At 42.8% G+C, this 20640-nt stretch overlaps 1 protein-coding gene across 3 annotated transcripts in view; it reads right to left on the bottom strand.

Annotated features, from left to right (window-relative positions):
* spire2 (spire-type actin nucleation factor 2) overlaps positions 1 to 20640 on the bottom strand; it is a 117078-nt gene that overhangs the window by 63014 nt on the left and 33424 nt on the right. For all 3 annotated transcript variants that reach the window (XM_061977731.2, XM_061977730.2, XM_061977732.2), the window contains exons 4-6: positions 10122 to 10193; positions 9888 to 10052; positions 6071 to 6157 (exon numbers count right to left, since the gene is read on the bottom strand). In XM_061977731.2, the coding sequence (XP_061833715.2) occupies positions 6071 to 6157; positions 9888 to 10052; positions 10122 to 10193 (324 nt within the window). The remainder of the gene's footprint in view (positions 1 to 6070; positions 6158 to 9887; positions 10053 to 10121; positions 10194 to 20640) is intronic.

The raw sequence follows: 20640 nt of genomic DNA, 5'->3' as shown, positions 1-20640 counted from the left end.
TTATTTAAAGTGCACTACACATAATAAACACAACATTATTAATATTGCTACTACGGATAATTTCAACAAAAACTCCTCAAAAAAGCCCACTACCTATAATATGGGCTTCTTAAACATAAGATCATTATCTTCCAAAACGTTATTAGTTAATGAGGTCATTAGAGACAATAATCTTGACGTCATTGGTCTCGCCGAGACCTGGCTCAAACCAGACGATTTCTTTGCGCTGGGTGAGGCGTCTCCTCCTGGCTATGCGGGAGCGCATATTGCCCGTCCCATTAAAAGGGGTGGGGGAGTTGCACTCATACACAATAAAAACTTTAATCTTACCCCGAACCTAAATAATAAATATAACTCGTTTGAGGTGCTTACTATGAGGTTTGTCACACCGCTGCCTCTCCACCTGGCTGTTATCTACCGCCCCCCAGGACCCAATTCGGACTTCATCAGTGAATTTTCAGAGTTCGTTGCTGATTTAGTGACGCACGCCGACAATATAATCATAATGGGGGACTTTAATATCCATATGAATACCCCATCGGACCCTCAGTGCATGGCGCTCCAGACTATAATTGATAGCTGTGGTCTTACACAAATAATAAATGAACCTACGCATCGCAACGGTAATACGATAGATCTAGTGCTGGTCAGGGGTGTCACCACCTCCAAAGTTACGATACTCCCGTATACTAAAGTAATGTCCGATCATTACCATATAAAATTTGAAGTCCTGACTCATTGTCAACAAACTAATAATAATAACTATTATAGCAGCCGCAACATTAATGCTGCCACAACGATGACTCTTGCTGGCCTACTGCCTTCGGTAATGGCACCATTCCCAAATTATGTCGGCTCTATTGATAACCTCACTAACAACTTTAACGACGCCCTGCGCGACACCATTGATAGTATAGCACCGCTAAAGCTTAAAAGAGCCCCTAAAAGGCGCACCCCATGGTTCACAGAAGAAACTAGAGCCCATAAATTATCATGTAGAAAGCTGGAACGCAAATGGCGCGCTACTAAACTTGAGGTTTTCCATCAAGCATGGAGTGATAGTTTAATAACTTATAAACACATGCTTACCCTAGCTAAAGCTAAATATTACTCAAATCTCATCCACCTCAACAAAAATTATCCGAAATTTTTGTTTAGTACAGTAGCATCGCTAACCCAACAAGGGACTCCTCCCAGTAGCTCCACCCACTCAGCAGATGATTTTATGAATTTCTTTAATAAGAAAATTGAACTCATTAGAAAGGAGATTAAAGACAATGCATCGCAGCTACAACTGGGTTCTATTAACACAGATACGACTGTATCTACGAAGGATACCGCCCTCCAAAATAGTTTCTCTCTCTTTGATGAAATAACATTAGAGGAATTGTTAAGATGTGTCAATGGGACAAAACAAACAACATGTTTACTTGACCCATTTCCTGGGAAACTTATTAAGGAGCTTTTTGTATTATTAGGTCCATCAGTGCTAAATATTATAAACTTATCACTTTCCTCTGGCACTGTTCCACTAGCATTAAAAAAAGCGGTTATTCATCCTTTGCTCAAAAGACCTAACCTCGATCCTGACCTCATGGTAAACTACCGGCCGGTGTCCCACCTTCCGTTTATCTCGAAAATCCTCGAAAAAATTGTCGCACAGCAGCTAAATGAACACTTAGTGTCTAACAATCTCTGTGAACCTTTTCAATCCGGTTTCAGGGCAAATCACTCTACGGAGACAGCCCTCGCAAAAATGACTAATGATCTACTGCTAACGATGGATTCTGATGCGTCATCTATGTTGCTGCTTCTTGATCTTAGCGCTGCTTTCGATACCGTCGATCATAACATTTTATTAGAGCGTATCAAAACACGTATTGGTATGTCAGACTTAGCCTTGTCGTGGTTTAACTCTTATCTTACTGACAGGATGCAGTGCGTCTCCCATAACAATGTGACCTCGGACTATGTTAAGGTAACGTGCGGAGTCCCCCAAGGTTCGGTTCTTGGCCCTGCACTCTTGAGTATTTACATGTTGCCGCTAGGCGACATCATACGCAAATACGGTGTTAGCTTTCATTGTTATGCTGATGACACCCAACTCTACATGCCCCTAAAGCTGACCAACACGCCGGATTGTAGTCAGCTGGAGGCGTGTCTTAATGAAATTAAACAATGGATGTCCGCTAACTTCTTGCAACTCAACACTAAGAAAACGGAAATGCTGATTATCGGTCCTGCTAAACACCGACATTTATTTGATAATACCACCTTAACATTTGACAACCAAACAATTACACAAAGCGACTCAGTAAAGAATCTGGGTATTATCTTCGACCCAACTCTCTCCTTTGAGTCACACATTAAGAGTGTTACTAAAACGGCCTTCTTTCATCTCTGTAATATCGCAAAAATTTGTTCCATTTTGTCCACTAGCGACGCTGAGATCATTATTCATGCGTTCGTTACGTCTCGTCTCGATTACTGTAACGTATTATTTTCGGGTCTCCCTATGTCTAGCATTAAAAGATTACAGTTGGTACAAAATGCGGCTGCTAGACTTTTGACAAGAACAAGAAAGTTTGATCATATTACGCCTATACTGGCTCACCTGCACTGGCTTCCTGTGCACTTAAGATGCGACTTTAAGGTTTTACTACTTACGTATAAAATACTACACGGTCTAGCTCCAGCCTATCTTGCCGATTGTATTGTACCATATGTCCCGGCAAGAAATCTGCGTTCAAAGAACTCCGGCTTATTAGTGATTCCCAGAGCCCAAAAAAAGTCTGCGGGCTGTAGAGCGTTTTCTATTCGGGCTCCAGCACTATGGAATGCCCTCCCGGTAACAGTTAGAGATGCTACCTCAGTAGAAACATTTAAGTCCCATCTCAAAACTCATTTGTATACTCTAGCCTTTAAATAGCCCCCCTTTTTTTAGACCAGTTGATCTGCCGTTTCTTTTCTTTTCTCCTCTGCTCCCCCCTATCCCTTGTGGAAGGGGAGACACACAGATCCGGTGGCCATGGATGGGGTGCTGGCTGTCCGGGGTCGGGACCCGGGGTGGACCGCTCGCCTGTATATCGGTTGGGAACATCTCTGCGCTGCTGACCCGTCTCCGCTCGGGATGGTTTCCTGCTGACCCCACTGTGGACTGGACTCTTACTGTTATGCTGGATCCACTATGGACTGGACTCTCACAATATTATGTTAGACCCACTCGACATCCATTGCATTCGGTCTCCCTAGAGGGGGGGGGTTACCCACATATGCGGTCCTCTCCAAGGTTTCTCATAGTCATTCACATCGACGTCCCACTGGGGTGAGTTTTTCCTTGCCCTTATGTGGGCTGTACCGAGGATGTCGTTGTGGCTTGTGCAGCCCTTTGAGACACTTGTGATTTAGGGCTATATAAATAAACATTGATTGATTGATTGAACACTGCATACAAAGTTTTTTTTTTGCTTTGTGCTATGTATAAACCAAGGGTCTCAGACACGCGGCCCACACCTTAATATGAAAATTGAATGTTAGTGCGGGCCGCGGGTTCTATATAAATGGCGCTTGAAAGCGTCATACTTGTCAATCCTCCCGATTTTTCCGGCAGACTACGAATTTCAAGGCAACTGTTCTCTTGAACGTGCCGTGATGGTACAGCATTTAGCGCCCACTACAACCAGCGTGCAGGTCCAGCCACACGTTGTTTAGGGCTTCTGCTTGCTCACGTAAGTGACAGCAAGGCATTCTGGGTCAACAACCACACAGGTTACACTGACGGTGGCGGTATAAAATGCTTTAACACTCTTACTAATAATGCGCCACACTGTGAACCCACACCAAACAAGAATGACAAACACATTTCGGGAGAACATCTGCACCGTAACACAACATAAACACCACAGAACAAATACCCAGAATCCCATGCAGCCCTAACTCTTCCGGGCTACATTATACACCCCCGCTACCAAACCCCGCCCACCTCAACCGACGCACAGGGGGTGGGGGTTGCTGTGTGAGGGAGCAGGGTTGGGGTGGGGGCGGGGTTTGGTGGTAGCAGGGGTGTATAATGTAGCCTGGAAGAGTTAGAAATAAGTGTTGTTGAAAAAAAAAAAAGCAAACGGCGTGATGCATTTTTGAAATTTTTTGTTTAAAATACGTAAATATTAAAAGTTATTACAAATGTGCCAGTTACTACATTACATAAAAACTAACATTTATATAAAACCTTAAAGGCCTACTGAAACCCACTACTACCGACCACGCAGTCTGATAGTTTATACATCAATGATGAAATCTTAACATTGCAACACATGCCAATACGGCCGGGTTAACTTACTAAAGTGCAATTTTAAATTTTGCGCGAAATATCCTGCTGAAAACGTCTCGGTATGATGACATCTGCGCGTGACGTCACGGATTGTAGAGGACATTTTGGGACAGCATGGTGGCCAGCTATTAAGTCGACTGTTTTCATCGCAAAATTCCACAGTATTTTGGACATCTGTGTTGGTGAATCTTTTGCAATTTGTTCAATGAACAATGGAGACAGCAAAGAAGAAAGCTGTAGGTGGGAAGCGGTGTATTGCGGCAGGTGTTGTGCCAGATAACGCACCCCCGCCGTAGAATGCACCACCTGACTGTTGTGCCGGATAACACAGCCGGTGTTTCATTGTTTACATTCCCGGAAGATGACAGTCAAGCTTTACCTGTGGAGAACTGGGACAACAGAGACTCTTACCAGGAGGACTTTGAGTTGGATACGCAGACGCGGTACCGTGAGTACGCATGCAGCTGCGGCTTCCAAACATTTGATCGCTTGCCCGTACGTGCGTGCCGCTATGTGCATGTCACGTACGTAACTTTGGGGACTTTGGGGAAATATATGTGCTGTATGAACTTTGGGGAGGTGAACGGTACTTTGGGCTGTGGGATTGAGTGTGTTGTGCTGGTGTTTGAGTTGTATTGGCGGGTTATATGGACGGGAGGGGGGAGGTGTTTGTTATGCGGGATTAATTTGTGGTATATTAAATATAAGCCTGGTTGTGTTGTGGCTAATAGAGTATATATATGTCTTGTGTTTATTTACTGTTTTAGTCATTCCCAGCTGAATATCAGGTCCCACCCGCCTCTCACAGCATCTTCCCGATCTGAATCGCTCCCACTGCCCTCTAATTCTTCACTCTCACTTTCCTCATTCACAAATCTTTCATCCTCGCTCAAATTAATGGGGAAATCGTCGCTTTCTCGGTCCGAATCGCTCTCGCTGCTGGTGGCCATGATTGTAAACAATGTGCGGATGTGAGGAGCTCCACAACCTGTGACGTCACGCGCATATCGTCTGCTACTTCCGGTACAGGCAAGGCTTTTTTATCAGCGACCAAAAGTTGCGAACTTTATCGTCGATGTTCTCTACTAAATCCTTTCAGCAAACATACGGCAATATCGCAAAATGATCAAGTATGACACAGAATGGACCTGCTATCCCCGTTTAAATAAGAAAATCGCATTTCAGTAGGCCTTTAAGGAAGGTGTTTGGATTTTTTTTAAGGGTTTTATTGGCAGAATAGAGCAACTGCCACAGGCTCCATTGCAAGTGGAATTTTGACCGCATGCATTTACTATTTAGAATGCACACAAAAAAGAAAAACATATGTGTTTTTGTCTTACATAAGGATTGTGAATCCATCCATCCATTTTCTACCGCTTGTCCCTTTTTTGGGGTCACGGGGGGTGCTGGAGCCTATCTCAGCTGCATTCGGGCGGAAGGCGGCGTACACCAAGTACAAGTGGTACAAGTCGCCACGTCATCACAGGGCCAACATAGATAGACAGACAACATTCACACTCACATTCACACACTAGGGCCAATTTAGTGTTGCCAATTAACCTATCCCCAGGTGCATGTTTTTGGCAGTGGGAGGAAGCCGGAGTATGATAGGCAAAATTCCAAAATAAAGTGCAGTTCCCCTTTAACTCAAAACATCATAGTAGGCATTCTTTCACACTGCATCTTATGTATAATGAATTTGAATCAAATGATAAAATAAACAAATAGTACCACACTTACTGGTTTTAATGGTGGTCTCGATCTGATGAAATCCAGAATGACTTCATGAGCGTTTCTCTTAACTCTGGTCGGAATGTCACCATCCAACTAAAAGACAAAAAGCAAAGTAACACATTGTGTATTTTAAACTTAAAATATGTTAACATGTTCATTTAAGATCAGCACTAATCACAGCCTCAAATGAAATAAAAACTAAAAACTGAAGTAAAAGATAGCATAACAACCAGTGCGGATGCTCACATTGGAATTGGGGGTTAAATCACCAAAAATTATTCACCGCTTCAGCTCCCAGGGCGTGATCAAGGGTGATGGGTCAAATGCAGAGAATAATTTCGCCACACCTAGCATGTGTGTGAAAATCATGGGTACTTTAACTTTTAACATGGGAACATATCTTGCAGCTAAAGTGGGAATCGAACATTCTGAAGATGCTATAGCACCTAACAAGATAAGTACGATGTAACTTATATCTATATTGCCTTTACAATGTGCGAATAAAATAGAAATGCTAACTCTACTACTATATAAAACGGGTGCAAGTGTGACTACAACATTTGTAACAATATTTTAACAACACTCAGTAAACGTTTGGGAACTGAGGAGACCAATTTTTGAAGCTTTTCAGGTGGAATTCTTTCCCATTCTTGCTTGATGTACAGCTTAAGTTGTTCAACAGTCCGGGGTCTCCGTTGTGGTATTTTAGGCTTCATATTGCGCCACACATTTTCAATGGGAGACAGGTCTGGACTACAGGCAGGCCAGTCTAGTACCTGCACTCTTTTACTACAAAGCCACACTGCTGTAACACGTGCAGAATGTCTTGCTGAAATAAGCAGGGGCATCCATGATAACGTTGCTTGGATGGCAACATATGTTGCTCCAAAACCCGAATGTACCTTTCAGCATTAATGGTGCCTTCACAGATGTGTAAGTTACCTATACCTTGGGCACTAATACACCCCCATACCATCACAGATGCTGGCTTTTGAACTTTGCGCCTATAACAATCTGGATGGTTCTTTTCCTCTTTGGTCCGGAGGACACAATGTCCACAGTTAGCAAAAACTATTTGAAATGTGTACTCATCAGACCACAGAACACTTTTACACTTTGCATCAGTCCATCTTCGATGAGACGAACTGTAGTTACAGACAGTGGTTTTCTGAAGTGTTCCTGAGCCCATGTGGTGATATCCTTTACACACTGATGTCGCTTTTTGATGCAGTACCGCCTGAGGGATCCAAGGTCTGTAATATCATCACTTACGTGCAGTGATTTCTCCAGATTCTCTGAACCTTTTGATGATATTACAGACCGTCGATGGTGAAATCCCTAAATTCCTTGCAATAGCTGGTTGAGAAATGTTGTTCTTAAACTTTTCGACAATATGCTCCCGCATTTGTTGACAAAGTAGTGACCCTCGCCCAATCCTTGTTTGTGAATGACTTAGCATTTCATGGAAGCTGCTTTTATACCCAATCATGGCACCCACCTGTTCCAAATTAGCCTGTTCACCTGTGGGATGTTCCAAATAAGTATTTGATGAGCATTACCTAACATTCTCAGTCTTTTTTGCCACTTGTGCCAGCTTTTTTTAAACATGTTGCAGGCATCAAATTCCAAATGAGCTAATATTTGCAAAAAATAACAGTTTTCCAGTACGAATTAAATATTAGACTTAGACTTCCTTTTTATTGTCATTCAAATTTGAACTTTACAGTACAGATAAGAACGAAATTTAATTTCATTAGCTCATGGTAGTGCAGGATAAAAAAGCAATAAGGTGCATATATATAAATAAATAAATAGGTTACTGTACAGATAAATATATTGCACTTTTTCACATGTGTCCACGTTTATGGATGTATGTTATATTGTCTTTTTTATTCCAGCGAGTTAATCCATTTTGGGGGGAATTGAGGGGATAATTTAATTATGATGCGTTCAAGAGTCTTACGGCCTGAGGCAAGAAGCTGTTACAGAACCTGGAGGTTCTGCTTTGGAGGCTGCGGAACCTCTTTCTAGAGTACAGCAGTGAAAACAGTCCTTGGTGGGGGTGGGAGGAGTCTTTGCAGATTTTCTGAGCCCTGGTCAGGCAGCGGCTTTTCACGATCTCCTGGATAGGAGGAAGAGGAGTCCTGATTATCTTTTCCGCCGTCCTCACCACTCTCTGGAGAGACTTCCAGTCTGAGGCATTGCAGGCTCCAGTCCAGACAGAGATGCTGTTGGTTAGCAGGCTCTCTATAGTGCCTCTGTAGAATGTGGTGAGAATGGGGGGAGGGAGCTGTGCTCTTTTCATCCGACGCAAAAAGTGCATGCGATGCTCTTTTTACAAGAGCTCCGGTGTGTCTTGTCTATATCTTTGTATTTGCAGTCTATTCAATTGAATATAAGTTGAAAAGGATTTGCAAATCATTGTATTCTGTTTTTATTTACCATTTACACAAAGTGCCAATTTCACTGGTTTTGGGTTTTGTATATAGACCAGGGGTCAGCAACCCGCGGCTCTAGAGCCACATGCGGCTCTTTAGCGGCGCCCTGGTGGCTTTGTGGAGCTTTTTCAAAAATGTATGGAAATGTACAAAAAAAATGGGGTGAAAAATGTTTTTTGCTGTAACATGGTTTCTGAAGGAGGACAAACATGACACAAACCTTCCTAATTGTTAGAAAGCCCACTGTTTAATAGGTTTCTGTTTATCTTTCACTGAGTACTGATGTATTTGGCGAGCGCCATTTTGTCCTACTAATTTCAGCGGCCCTCGAACTCACCGTTGTGTGGACTGTGACTCAACAGTTTGTTTACATGTATAACTTTCTCCGACGCTGCCACAGAAAGGTCTCATTTTGTCCACCAAACATTTTATGCTGTGCGTGAATGTCCTAAGGTGAGCTTTTTGATGTGATTGACTTGTTGGAGCGTTAATCAGACATATTCGGTCACTGCATGACTGCAAGCTAATCAATGTAATAATAGCTATTTAGGCTAGCTGTACGTACATATTGCATCATTTGTAGGTATATTTGAGCTAATTTAATTTCCTTTACTTATGTCCTCTGTCTATTTGGTTTGTTTTTCCATGTCTCATGACACATTATCTGTAAGTATTATTGGCTGCATTTCTGATAGTTGTTAGTGTGCTATGTTGTTCCAGACCACAGCAAACTTTACCTAGCTAGCAAAGATTGTACTAAATTAGAAGAAGACGGCCTGTCATTTCCTTTAACTTGGACACATACTGTACATCTATACATTTGGCCATTAAAAAGCCAGTCATTTCCAGGAGTTATCTCACCTTCTGAGAAGTTTTACTAATGTTTGTCAATGTTGTAAAAATGTGTAGAATAAATATTAAATTTCAACATTTCTGTCAACAAAGATTTGCGTCAGCCTGCGACACATAGTAATTTTGATAGTAGGTTAATATAGCTAATTAGCCACTTACATCATGTGCTGCCTTCATTATAACACTTGTATACAGTAAGTCTTTTAATTTTTTGCGGCTCCAGACCGATAACTTTTTTGTACTTTTGGTACAATATGGCTCTTTCAACATTTTGGGTTGCCGACCCCTGATATAGACTTACAGTGTGTATATAAAACGTTGAAGGGTTTTGAAGTTGTTTTAGAGGGCTTTGAAAGCTACTACAGTGACTCCCCTTAGCCACATCTTCCAAGCGTTTATCATCTTCAAAATCCTCCTCATCTGTAACCCCCCCGCAACAAAGACATGTGTTCTTGTCTCTCATTGTTATTGTGAACGATAAGCAAAATTTCAAAAAATAAGTGCAGTTCCCCTTTGAGGCACTAGGTACTGACCATGACTTTGCGCAGCTGAAAGTTGCATGCTCGTATATCCTGCATGAGAATCTCAAAGGGTGTGAGGCTGAACTCGGTGGGCAGCGGGTTGAAAGGTTGTTCGTGGACCTTCTTCAGCTTCACTCCCTGCCTGAGGTCCTTCATTAGCTGGACCCACAAACGAGCCTTTGGATGCAAAAACAACACAAACTCAATGTTGTCTTTGTTCAGTTAGCCACACCCACCTCGTCTTACCCAGTCTTTGTGTTTCAGGCTGTCCAGCTCACTTTCTTCCACAGCTTCCTCCTTGGTGATCTTCTTCAGCATCTATGCAAAGAAAAACACAAATAAATGGCAAGAAATTCCTGTTGGGAAGCACATACAGTACATGCAGGGATCTCGGGTGCAGGACAGCGGATCCATTGTCGGCCATTAAACACAAAACCTGACTTAGAGCCCCTCTTCGGTTCGGGGGAAATATATAGAAGGATTTAGCCAAAACTAAGTTGATTGGCAACACTAAAATAGGCCCTAGTGTGTGAATGTGAGTGTGAATTGTTGTCTGTCTATCTGTGTTGGCCCTGCGATGAGGTGGCGACTTGTCCAGGGTGTACACCGCCTTCCACCCGATTGTAGCTGAGATAGGCTCCAGCGCCCCCCGCAACCCCAAAAGGGAATAAGCGGTAGAAAATGGATGGATGGATGGATGGATTTAGCCAAAACAACATTTAATCACGAAGACAGTTCCAACAATGGATGCATGTACTGTAGCATCCTCCTGACCATTGATATTAGCAAGTAGGACACTGGCACGCGTTAAGGCGGGGGTCTGCAACCTGCGGCCCATTCAGCGCCGCCCTAGTGGCACCCTGGAGCTTTTTCAAAAATGTATGAAAATAGAAAAAGATGGGGGAAAAAATATATTTTTGTTTTAATATGGTTTCTGTAGGACAAACCTTCCTAATTGTTAAAAATCCCACTGTTTATATTAAACATGATTCTCTGATGAGAGTATTTGGCGAGCACCGTTTTGTCCTACTAAATTTTGGTGATCCTTGTTTACATGTATAAATTTATTCAACAATACCAGAAAAATATTTTATGCCACTCATTCTTTGTCTCATTTTGTCCACCAAACGTTTTATGCTGTGTGTGAATGCCCAAAGGTTGTTTTGTTGATGTTATTGACTTGTGTGGAGTGCTTATCAAGCATATTTGGTCAGTGCATGACTGCAAGCTAATCGATGGTAACATGCTATTTAGACTAGCTGTATGTACGTATTGCATCATTATGCCTTGTTTGTAAGAATCTGTGGTGGGCTCTCCTATTTCTGGGGCTGAGGTTGCTGAGGTAGTTAAAAAGCTCCTCGGTGGCAGGGCCCTGGGGGTGGATGAGATCCGCCCGGAGTTCCTTAGGGCTCTGGATGCTGTGTGGCTGTCTTGGTTGACAAGACTCTGCAGCATCGCGTGGACATCGGGGGCGGTACCTCTGGATTGGCAGACCGGGGTGGTGGTTCCTCTCTTTAAAAAGGGGGAACCGGAGGGTGTGTTCTAACTATCGTGGGATCACACTCCTCAGCCTTCCCGGTAAGGTTTATTCAGGTTTACTGGAGAGGAGGCTACGCCGGATAGTCAAACCTCGGATTCAGGAGGAACAGTGTGGTTTTCGTCCTGGTCGTGGAACTGTGGACCAGCTCTATACTCTCGTCAGGGTCCTTGAGGGTGCATGGGAGTTTGCCCAACCAGTCTACATGTGCTTTGTGGACTTGGAGAAGGCATTCGACCGTGTCCCCCGGGAAGTTCTGTGGAGAGTGCTCAGAGAGTATGGGGCATCGGACTGTCTGATTGTGGCGGTCCGCTCCCTGTATGATCAGTGTCAGAGCTTGGTCCGCATTGCCGGCAGTAAGTCGGACATGTTTCCAAGGGTCCGCCAAGGCTGCCCTTTGTCACCGATTCTGTTCATAACTTTTATGGACAGAATTTCTAGGCGCAGTCAAGGCGTTGAGGGGATCCGGTTTGGTGGCTGCAGGATTAGGTCTCTGCTTTTTGCTGATGATGTGGTCCTGATGGCTTCATCTGGCCAGGATCTTCAGCTCTCACTGGATCGGTTCGCAGTTGAGTGTGAAGCGACTGGGATGAGAATCAGCATCTCTAAATCAGAGTCCATGGTTCTCGCCCAGAAAAGGGTGGAGTGCCATCTAAGGGTTGGGGAGGAGATCTTGCCCCAAGTGGAAGTGTTCAAATACCTCGGAGTCTTGTTCACGAGTGAGGGAAGAGTGGATCGTGAGATCGACAGGCAGATCGGTGCGGGCGTCTTCAGTAATGCAGACGCTGTATCGATCCGTTGTGGTGAAGAAGGAGCTGAGCCATAAGGCAAAGCTCTCAATTTACCAGTCAATCTACGTTCCCATCCTCACCTATGGTCATGAGCTTTGGGTTACGACCGAAAGGACAAGATCATGGGTACAAGCGGCCGAAATGAGTTTCCTCCGCCGGGTGGAGTGTCTCTCCCTTAGAGATAGGATGAGGAGCTCTGTCATCCGGGAGGAACTCAAAGTAAAGCCGCTGCTCCTCCACATCGAGAGGAGCCAGATGAGGTGGTTCAGGCATCTGGTCAGGATGCCACCCGAACGCCTCCCTAGGGAGGTGTTTAGGGCACGTCCCACCGGTAGGAGGCCACGGGGAAGACCCAGGACACGTTGAGAAGACTATGTCTCCCGGCTGGCCGCCTCGAGATCCCCCGGGAGGAGCTGGACGAAGTGGCTGGGGAGAGGGAGGTCTGGGCTTCCCTGCTTAGGCTGCTGCCCCCGCGACCCGACCTCGGATAAGCGGAAGAAGATGGATGGATGGATAATTTCCTTTACTTATGTCCTCTATGTGCCGTTATAGACCACAGCAAACATAACCCAACTTGCATAGATTGTTATAAATCCATTCGAAGGAGAAAGCCCACCATTTCCTTTAAATTGTACACAAACATCTATACCTTTGGCCATTCTCAGCCAGTAATTTAAAAGGAGTTATCTCACCCGCTGAGAACCCTGTGTTTTACTTATGTTTTCCAATGTTGTAAAAATGGGTAGAATAAATATTACATTTCGACAATTTGTGTCAGCCTGCGATACATAGTCATTTTGATAGTAGGCTAATATAGCTAATATAGACACTTAAATCACGTGTTGATTTCATTATATCACTTATAGAAGGCTTTCAATTTTTTGTGGCTCCGGAGAGTTTTAAAAAAAATATTTGGTCCAATATGGCTCTTCCAGCATTTTGGGTTAGCTTTTATTACATTTTAACATTAATTTTGTCTACACTGCGCTATAAAAGGTATTACTAGATAACTCCATTGATAAATGTAATGTAGCATTGTAGCTTAACAGGGCTACATTTAAAGTTAAAGTACCAATGATTGTCACACACACACGAGGTGTGGCGAAATTATTCTCTGCATTTGACCCATTACCCTTGATCACCCCCTGGGAGGTGAGGGGAGCAGTGGGCAGCAGCGGTGGCCGCGCCCGGGAATCATTTTGTGGTGACTTAACCCCCAATTCCAACCCTTGATGCTGAGTGCCAAGCAGGGAGGTAATGGGTCCCATTTTTATAGTCTTTGGTATGACTCGGCCGGGGTTTGAACTCACAACCTACCGATCTCAGGGCGGACACATGTACAGGAGGCTACTTAAAATGCTATAATCTTGCTTGGATGTTGATAGTAAGCAATGTCTGCACATGTGACACAATGAGAAGGCAGACTACAAGTTGTTATTTTAGAACCCCAATTATAGATTAATTAACATGTGAAGAATCTGTGCAAAGCTGTCAAATATCATAAATCTAAAGAATATTTCAGTCAATGATTATTAGACAGGAACGAAAACAACATGAGAGCAACACGGGGCATCCTAAATAGCATCAATAAGAATGGTGCTAAAAAGGGTTACCCTCAATATTTCTCTAAAGGAAATGTAAAAAATGACAATATGAATGAAGTACAGTAGTTAAAAACTTTAATGACTACTTTGTAAATACAGTATTGGACCAACTCTGGAACAAAATATTCCAGTTCCAGTGTCAGTTGAGGACTTGAACAATACCAAAGAGAGAAATTCAAGCTCAATGTTCCTCACTAATGTGACAAAAGAGAAAATCAAACATGTGAATACATTTAAATACATGACCTCAACTGATTGTAAGGGAAATGATATGGAAACATTAAACAAAGACATTAAGGAAATTACAGAACCAGTAACGTACATCGACAGCCTATTATTTTAAATCAGAAAAATCCCAAACAAAATGAAAATAGCAAAAGTTGTATCAACTTATGAGACTGGAGACAAACACCAGTTTGTAAGAGAGAGTAAATATTTAACAACGCATTGGACAAGTTCAGTAATAAATGTGGAACACTCGCAGACAACCAATGCAGATATATTGAAATATAATCTATTAAATGTTGTTGTTGGGCAAGTTTTTGCAGCGTGATTCAATGTGTTTCCTGCCTGAGCCTTGTCTCGCTCACTGGCCAGCCTGCCCATGGAGCAGGGGTGTCAAACGTGTTTTTTATTGAGGGCCACATCGCAATTATGGCTGCCCTCAGAGGGCAATGATGTTGTTGCCACATTGAATGATGTTGCCACGTTGAATGATGTTGCCATATTGAATGTTGTAGCAGACCACACTGAATGACGCAGCGTGCCACACTGAATTATGTGGCGGGCCAGATCCGTCCCCAGGGCCTTGGGTTTGATGCATGTGCTATAGCGGATTCCCTCTAACCCATGGGTGTCAAACTCATCTGAGCTCAGGGGCCACGGGCCAGACTGGTAAAATCATGGCATAATAACTTAAAAATACAACTACGACAGGGGTGCCCACACTTTTTCTGCAGGCGAGCTACTTTTCAATTGATCAAGTCGAGGGGATCTACCTCGTTCGTATATTTGAATTTATTAATGGAAAACCCATTGAAATGCAGCATCTCGTTTTCAAGGGGGACCAAAAATATAATATAGTATATATAATTTATATTTATTTATTTATTTATGACATATATGTTTTTGCCAACAAGTTAAAGGAGTTTAATGATAATACAAGCATGTTTAACACATATAGATTCCTTCCTTTCATGAAGACAAGAATATAAGTTGGTGTATTACATGATTCTGATAACTTGCATTGATTGGAATCAGACAGTGGTGCTGGTAATGTCCGCATTTTCAGGAGAAAAAAAAGTATTTCTTTCTGTCCAATGCCACATGAAAGTGGTTGGTTTTTGGCATCTAATTTGTCCAGCTTCCGTACTTGTTTTATACACTTAACAAAAAATGCATTGGCGGAAAACTCTGTAGCTTGCTAGCTTGTGCACGCCAGCTTTCCGAGACTCTTATTTTATTAGCCCAGGCATACTTGCCAACCTTGAGACCTCCAAATTCGGGAGATTTGGGGGCGGGGGGCGGGGTTAAGGGGGAGGAGTATATTTATAGCTAGAATTCACTGAAATTCAAGTATGTCTTGAATATATATATATATATATATATATATATATATATAAATAAAATAAATACTTGACTTTCAGTGAATTCCAGCTATATATATATATATATATATATATATATATATATATATGTATTTTATTATATATATATATATATATATATATATATATATATATATATATATATATATATATATATATATATATACATACATACATACATACATACATACATACATACAGGTAAAAGCCAGTAAATTAGAATATTTTGAAAAACTTGATTTATTTCAGTAATTGCATTCAAAAGGTGTAACTTGTACATTATATTTATTCATTGCACACAGACTGATGCATTCAAATGTTTATTTCATTTAATTTTGATGATTTGAAGTGGCAACAAATGAAAATCCAAAATTCCGTGTGTCACAAAATTAGAATATTACTTAAGGCTAATACAAAAAAGGGATTTTTAGAAATGTTGGCCAACTGAAAAGTATGAAAATGAAAAATATGAGCATGTACAATACTCAATACTTGGTTGGAGCTCCTTTTGCCTCAATTACTGCGTTAATGCGGCGTGGCATGGAGTCGATGAGTTTCTGGCACTGCTCAGGTGTTATGAGAGCCCAGGTTGCTCTGATAGTGGCCTTCAACTCTTCTGCGTTTTTGGGTCTGGCATTCTGCATCTTCCTTTTCACAATACCCCACAGATTTTCTATGGGGCTAAGGTCAGGGGAGTTGGCGGGCCAATTTAGAACAGAAATACCATGGTCCGTAAACCAGGCACGGGTAGATTTTGCGCTGTGTGCAGGCGCCAAGTCCTGTTGGAACTTGAAATCTCCATCTCCATAGAGCAGGTCAGCAGCAGGAAGCATGAAGTGCTCTAAAACTTGCTGGTAGACGGCTGCGTTGACCCTGGATCTCAGGAAACAGAGTGGACCGACACCAGCTGGACTGCTGCTGAGTGGTCCAAAGTCATGTTTTCTGACGAAAGCAAATTTTGCATTTCCTTTGGAAATCGAGGTCCCAGAGTCTGGAGGAAGACAGGAGAGGCACAGGATCCACGTTGCCTGAAGTCTAGTGTAAAGTTTCCACCATCAGTGATGGTTTGGGGTGCCATGTCATCTGCTGGTGTCGGTCCACTCTGTTTCCTGAGATCCAGGGTCAATGCAGCCGTCTACCAGCAAGTTTTAGAGCACTTCATGCTTCCTGCTGCTGACCTGCTCTATGGAGATGGAGATTTCAAGTTCCAACAGGACTTGGCGCCTGCACACAGCGCAAAATCTACCCGTGCCTGGTTTACGGACAATGGTATTTCTGTTCTAAATTGGCCCGCCAACTCCCCTGACCTTAGCCCCATAGAAAATCTGTGGGGTATTGTGAAAAGGAAGATGCAGAATGCCAGACCCAAAAACGCATAAGACTTTGCCATCCCCTTCTGTGTGCAGGCGGACGCGTCGGGCCGGGGACTGGGGGTGGTGCTGTCCCAGCGGGTGGAGGGCATCGACCACCCGGTCCTGTACATCAGCCGGAAACTCTCGGACCGGGAGGCGAGGTACAGCACGGTGGAGAGGGAGTGCCTCGCCATCCGGTGGGCGGTCGGGGCCCTCCGGGTACTACCTGTTGGGGCGCACCTTTAGTCTCTGCTCGGACCACAAACCGCTCCAGTGGCTCCACCGCATGAAGGATGCCAACGCGCCGATCACCCGGTGGTACCTTGCGTTGCAGCCTTACAACTTCCGAGTGGTCCACAGACCTCCTCTCGCGCCCTTCTACGGGGGGTAGGAGCGGCCGGACGGCTGCCTGGCCTGAGACTGGCGGTGGAGGCATGTGGAGGGGGCGTGGTCCACGCGTCTCCTGCGGGTAGCGCGTGTGCAGGAGCCGGCTTTGAAGCAGCTGACAGGTCAGTTGATACCTCAGCTGGAACGAGTTATCTAATCACCTGTCTCTTTATTAGCAGCGTCGGAGACCATGAGGGGGAGAGTTGGTGGAACGCGAGCACGAACGCGAGGGAGAGCGAGAACAACCAGAGATAATTGCTGAAAAGCACAAGTTTATTGTAAAATAAACATAATTGTAACCCTGAGCCTGAGGGCGTGTGGCAGTGGTCTGTCGGTCCAAGAGAACCCAGCACGAAGAACTTTACATGTACATATCACAAATAATCCTCTTAAGAAAACGCTTCAAGTTACTTGAAAATTCTGAGGAAAAAAATTGTTGCACCATGAAGAACACAATGAACTTTGTCTCAGTGTATCTACAAAACCATTAAACTGTAAATCCCAGCCAAACGGATTGAACAAAAAACAAAAACAAAAATATATAAAAACATTTTTTGGTATGAAATACCTAAATTGTCATTTCCACATATGAATCCTATGGGAACTCACCAAACCATTCAAGTTGTATTCAAGAGGGTTGCGTTAATCCAACATTGTATTTTGATAGACTTATCAAAGCAATGCAATCCATGAACAATTTTGACAAACCAAACGTATGAACTTAAGAGACTGACAGTATTGTATTAAATCACACAATGTTCACTTTGTTTAAATTTCCACTGAAGACAATCATTTTCACAGAACTATATCATGGTGCAGTGTCTCATGCAGCATTTTAAATGGCGTTACCAATTGTTTATTTTACTTCTGAAACCTGGCATCTTTTGGCTTTTACAGGTGCATCAATATCAGGTGTCACATCTTTAGTGGCAGACAATTTCAGGATGTTATTCAAGTGCTTGTGCGTGAGCCTTGAGCGTAGCTTTGCTTTATTGATGCTCATTACAGAGAAAACGTACTCACAAAGATATGGGGTTTCCCATTCACTTCTGTGAATAAATAGGAGGATAATAATTTTTCAATCACTTTTTCTTTTTTACAGAGACATTTCGTGGAAACGACGGTGTCAAAGCACGATGTGTTCGAAGCAAAAGACGCAAAACGTCAGGTTCGGGGAAGAGCCGCAGCCATGCTTTACATATACTTGCTATTGCGACATCTGGCATTTTCTTTAATTTAAAAAGGAATCTAATTTTTACACTTGGCAAACCCACGTGCCGCATTTTTAACATCCCTGCTCTAACCTATCCACAAATTCTAAAAAAAATAGTCTTTTGTCCACTCCAATGTCTGTGTTTGGAGTTCAGCCCACGATCCCAGTGACGTTCTCCACTGAAACGCAGGGTCAGTGCTTCTTGTCGGTGAGCACTGTGACACGCAACCATTTAGCTTGTAGCTTCATTCGTCATGTCTACGACTCTCAAGTGAAAAGAGCATTAGACCAGTAAGACATTATGGTTTTTGTTCCGTCTTATGATTCCTTTTGTTTTCCGCCAGCTGTAACAACTCTTTAACCTGTTGCTAAGCTCTGCCACATGTACCTGCCAGGCACATCTTTCCACCACAGCCCCTTACTATTAGTTTTCTTTTTTGTACGATGTTTAGTTCCTTATCATCAGTGTTGGGTTAGTTACTGCAAAGCAGTAACTAGTTACAGTTACTAGTTACTTCATTTCAAAAGTAACTCAGTTACTAACTCAGTTACTTACACCAAAAAGTAATGCGTTACTGTGAAAAGTAACTACTTAGTTACTTCTTTTTTCTTTTTTTTTTAAAGCTCCCATTAATGCCCTTTTAGCCTTCATTTCAGTACTGTTATTGCACTGGAGAATAATACAATCTGTTGATCAACTTGACATGCATTTGCATCACTGAACTCTGCTAAGCAATGTGGTCTACATACAACACACAAATACAAAGATATGTTACAAAGGCCAATTTGTTTCTGGCCAGAACAAATTGACAAAACTATTTTAAATAGCTGCAACAAAACGTACATAAGTAACAAACAGCATAATAACAGCATAGATGTAAACCAAGAAAGGCACACACTACATACACAAAGCCTAACCAGGCATTTTCTTTACTGAGCAAAACTCTTTATTGTCGGCCATAAACACATCACCAAAACATTAGTAAAAAAAATGATATCTAGCAAAAGTGGTCATTTTCTGCAGTACAAACCAGACCAAAAGCTACTTTGTTATATCAACAGCAGCCACTCGCTCTTTCTCACGTGTGCCAACACTTGCACATATGGCACTTAGCCAGTGATGCGTTTACAGCCACACAAAAAGTCGGACAACTCCAACACCACACATAAAGTGTAATTCCAGGTCGTTACACTATGATTTACCAATCAAATGTGTGCTTATTCTAGTGTCATTTATTAGGAATCTTAATTTATAAATATTAATCATTAAATGCTGTTAGTATATTAAATAAATACTAATAAAAATATATTTTTTACAAACAGGAAGTTGCAGGAATGTACACATGATCCCCTGCTTACATCTCATTGTGCAACATGTGAATGTTTTAAGGGGTACAAACTATTTCCAAAGCAGGACCTCCACCCAGACAAACAATACAAGTACACAGTTTATGAAAAACAATATTTGTTGTTATTGTCATTGTAAGTGGGCCTAAACACTTATATTAGAAATGGAAATGACTGCTGTCATTTGATTATAATAATAAGAGAATTTTGTCTGTGTATCTGTGTTGGCCCTGTGATGAGGTGGGGACTTGTCCAGGGTGTACCCTGCCTTCCGCCCGAATGCACCTGAGATAGGCTCCTGCGACCCCGAAAGAGACAAGCGGTAGAAAATGGATGGATGGATGGAGATGTAACTTGTTATTTAGTGAGGTTTGGGACAGGTGTGCTGCTGGTGTAGCCACAGTGTGCACGTCTAAAGTTGCTCACATGGGCTCCACTCAATGCTCAGGGAGTTTTTGCGTTTGCTCACACACATGAACAATTAGAGGGAACATTGATTGAAAGTGTGTGTGTACCTTCAGCGGTGAATGATGACGAGCAGAGGCAGAGTTAATCCTTAAATGGTGGAGGTGAAGTGGCATCAGAGTCTCTGTCTCTCTTTACTAGCTTCGTCGAAGCATGTTGCTTATGTAGCTTGTTTCAGCAGATTTGAATTGCTGTTTTGGGCAGTAGATGGGATCTTTGATCCAAAGCACAATTTACATTTAACTAAAATGTTATTTTCTTTGTGCTCGACAAAAGAAAAGTAGTGAAAATATCTCCATGTTAGCAAACTCGACTTCTGGCTCCGCCATGATCAGACAGCCCCCCCCTCTCCTCCCTCTCCTCTCCACACTCACACACACAGAGCGCGTGTCTCTCTCTCTTCTCCGGCTTGTGACACAAGAAGAATCAGAACGATGACACAGCAGCGCTCCGATAAAACAC

This window comes from Nerophis lumbriciformis, linkage group LG18 (genome assembly GCF_033978685.3).
Source record: "Nerophis lumbriciformis linkage group LG18, RoL_Nlum_v2.1, whole genome shotgun sequence".
Classification (NCBI taxonomy): Eukaryota; Metazoa; Chordata; class Actinopteri; order Syngnathiformes; family Syngnathidae; genus Nerophis; species Nerophis lumbriciformis.
Note: the sequence above shows the minus strand (reverse complement) of the source record. Positions and strands in the feature narration are given on the sequence as shown.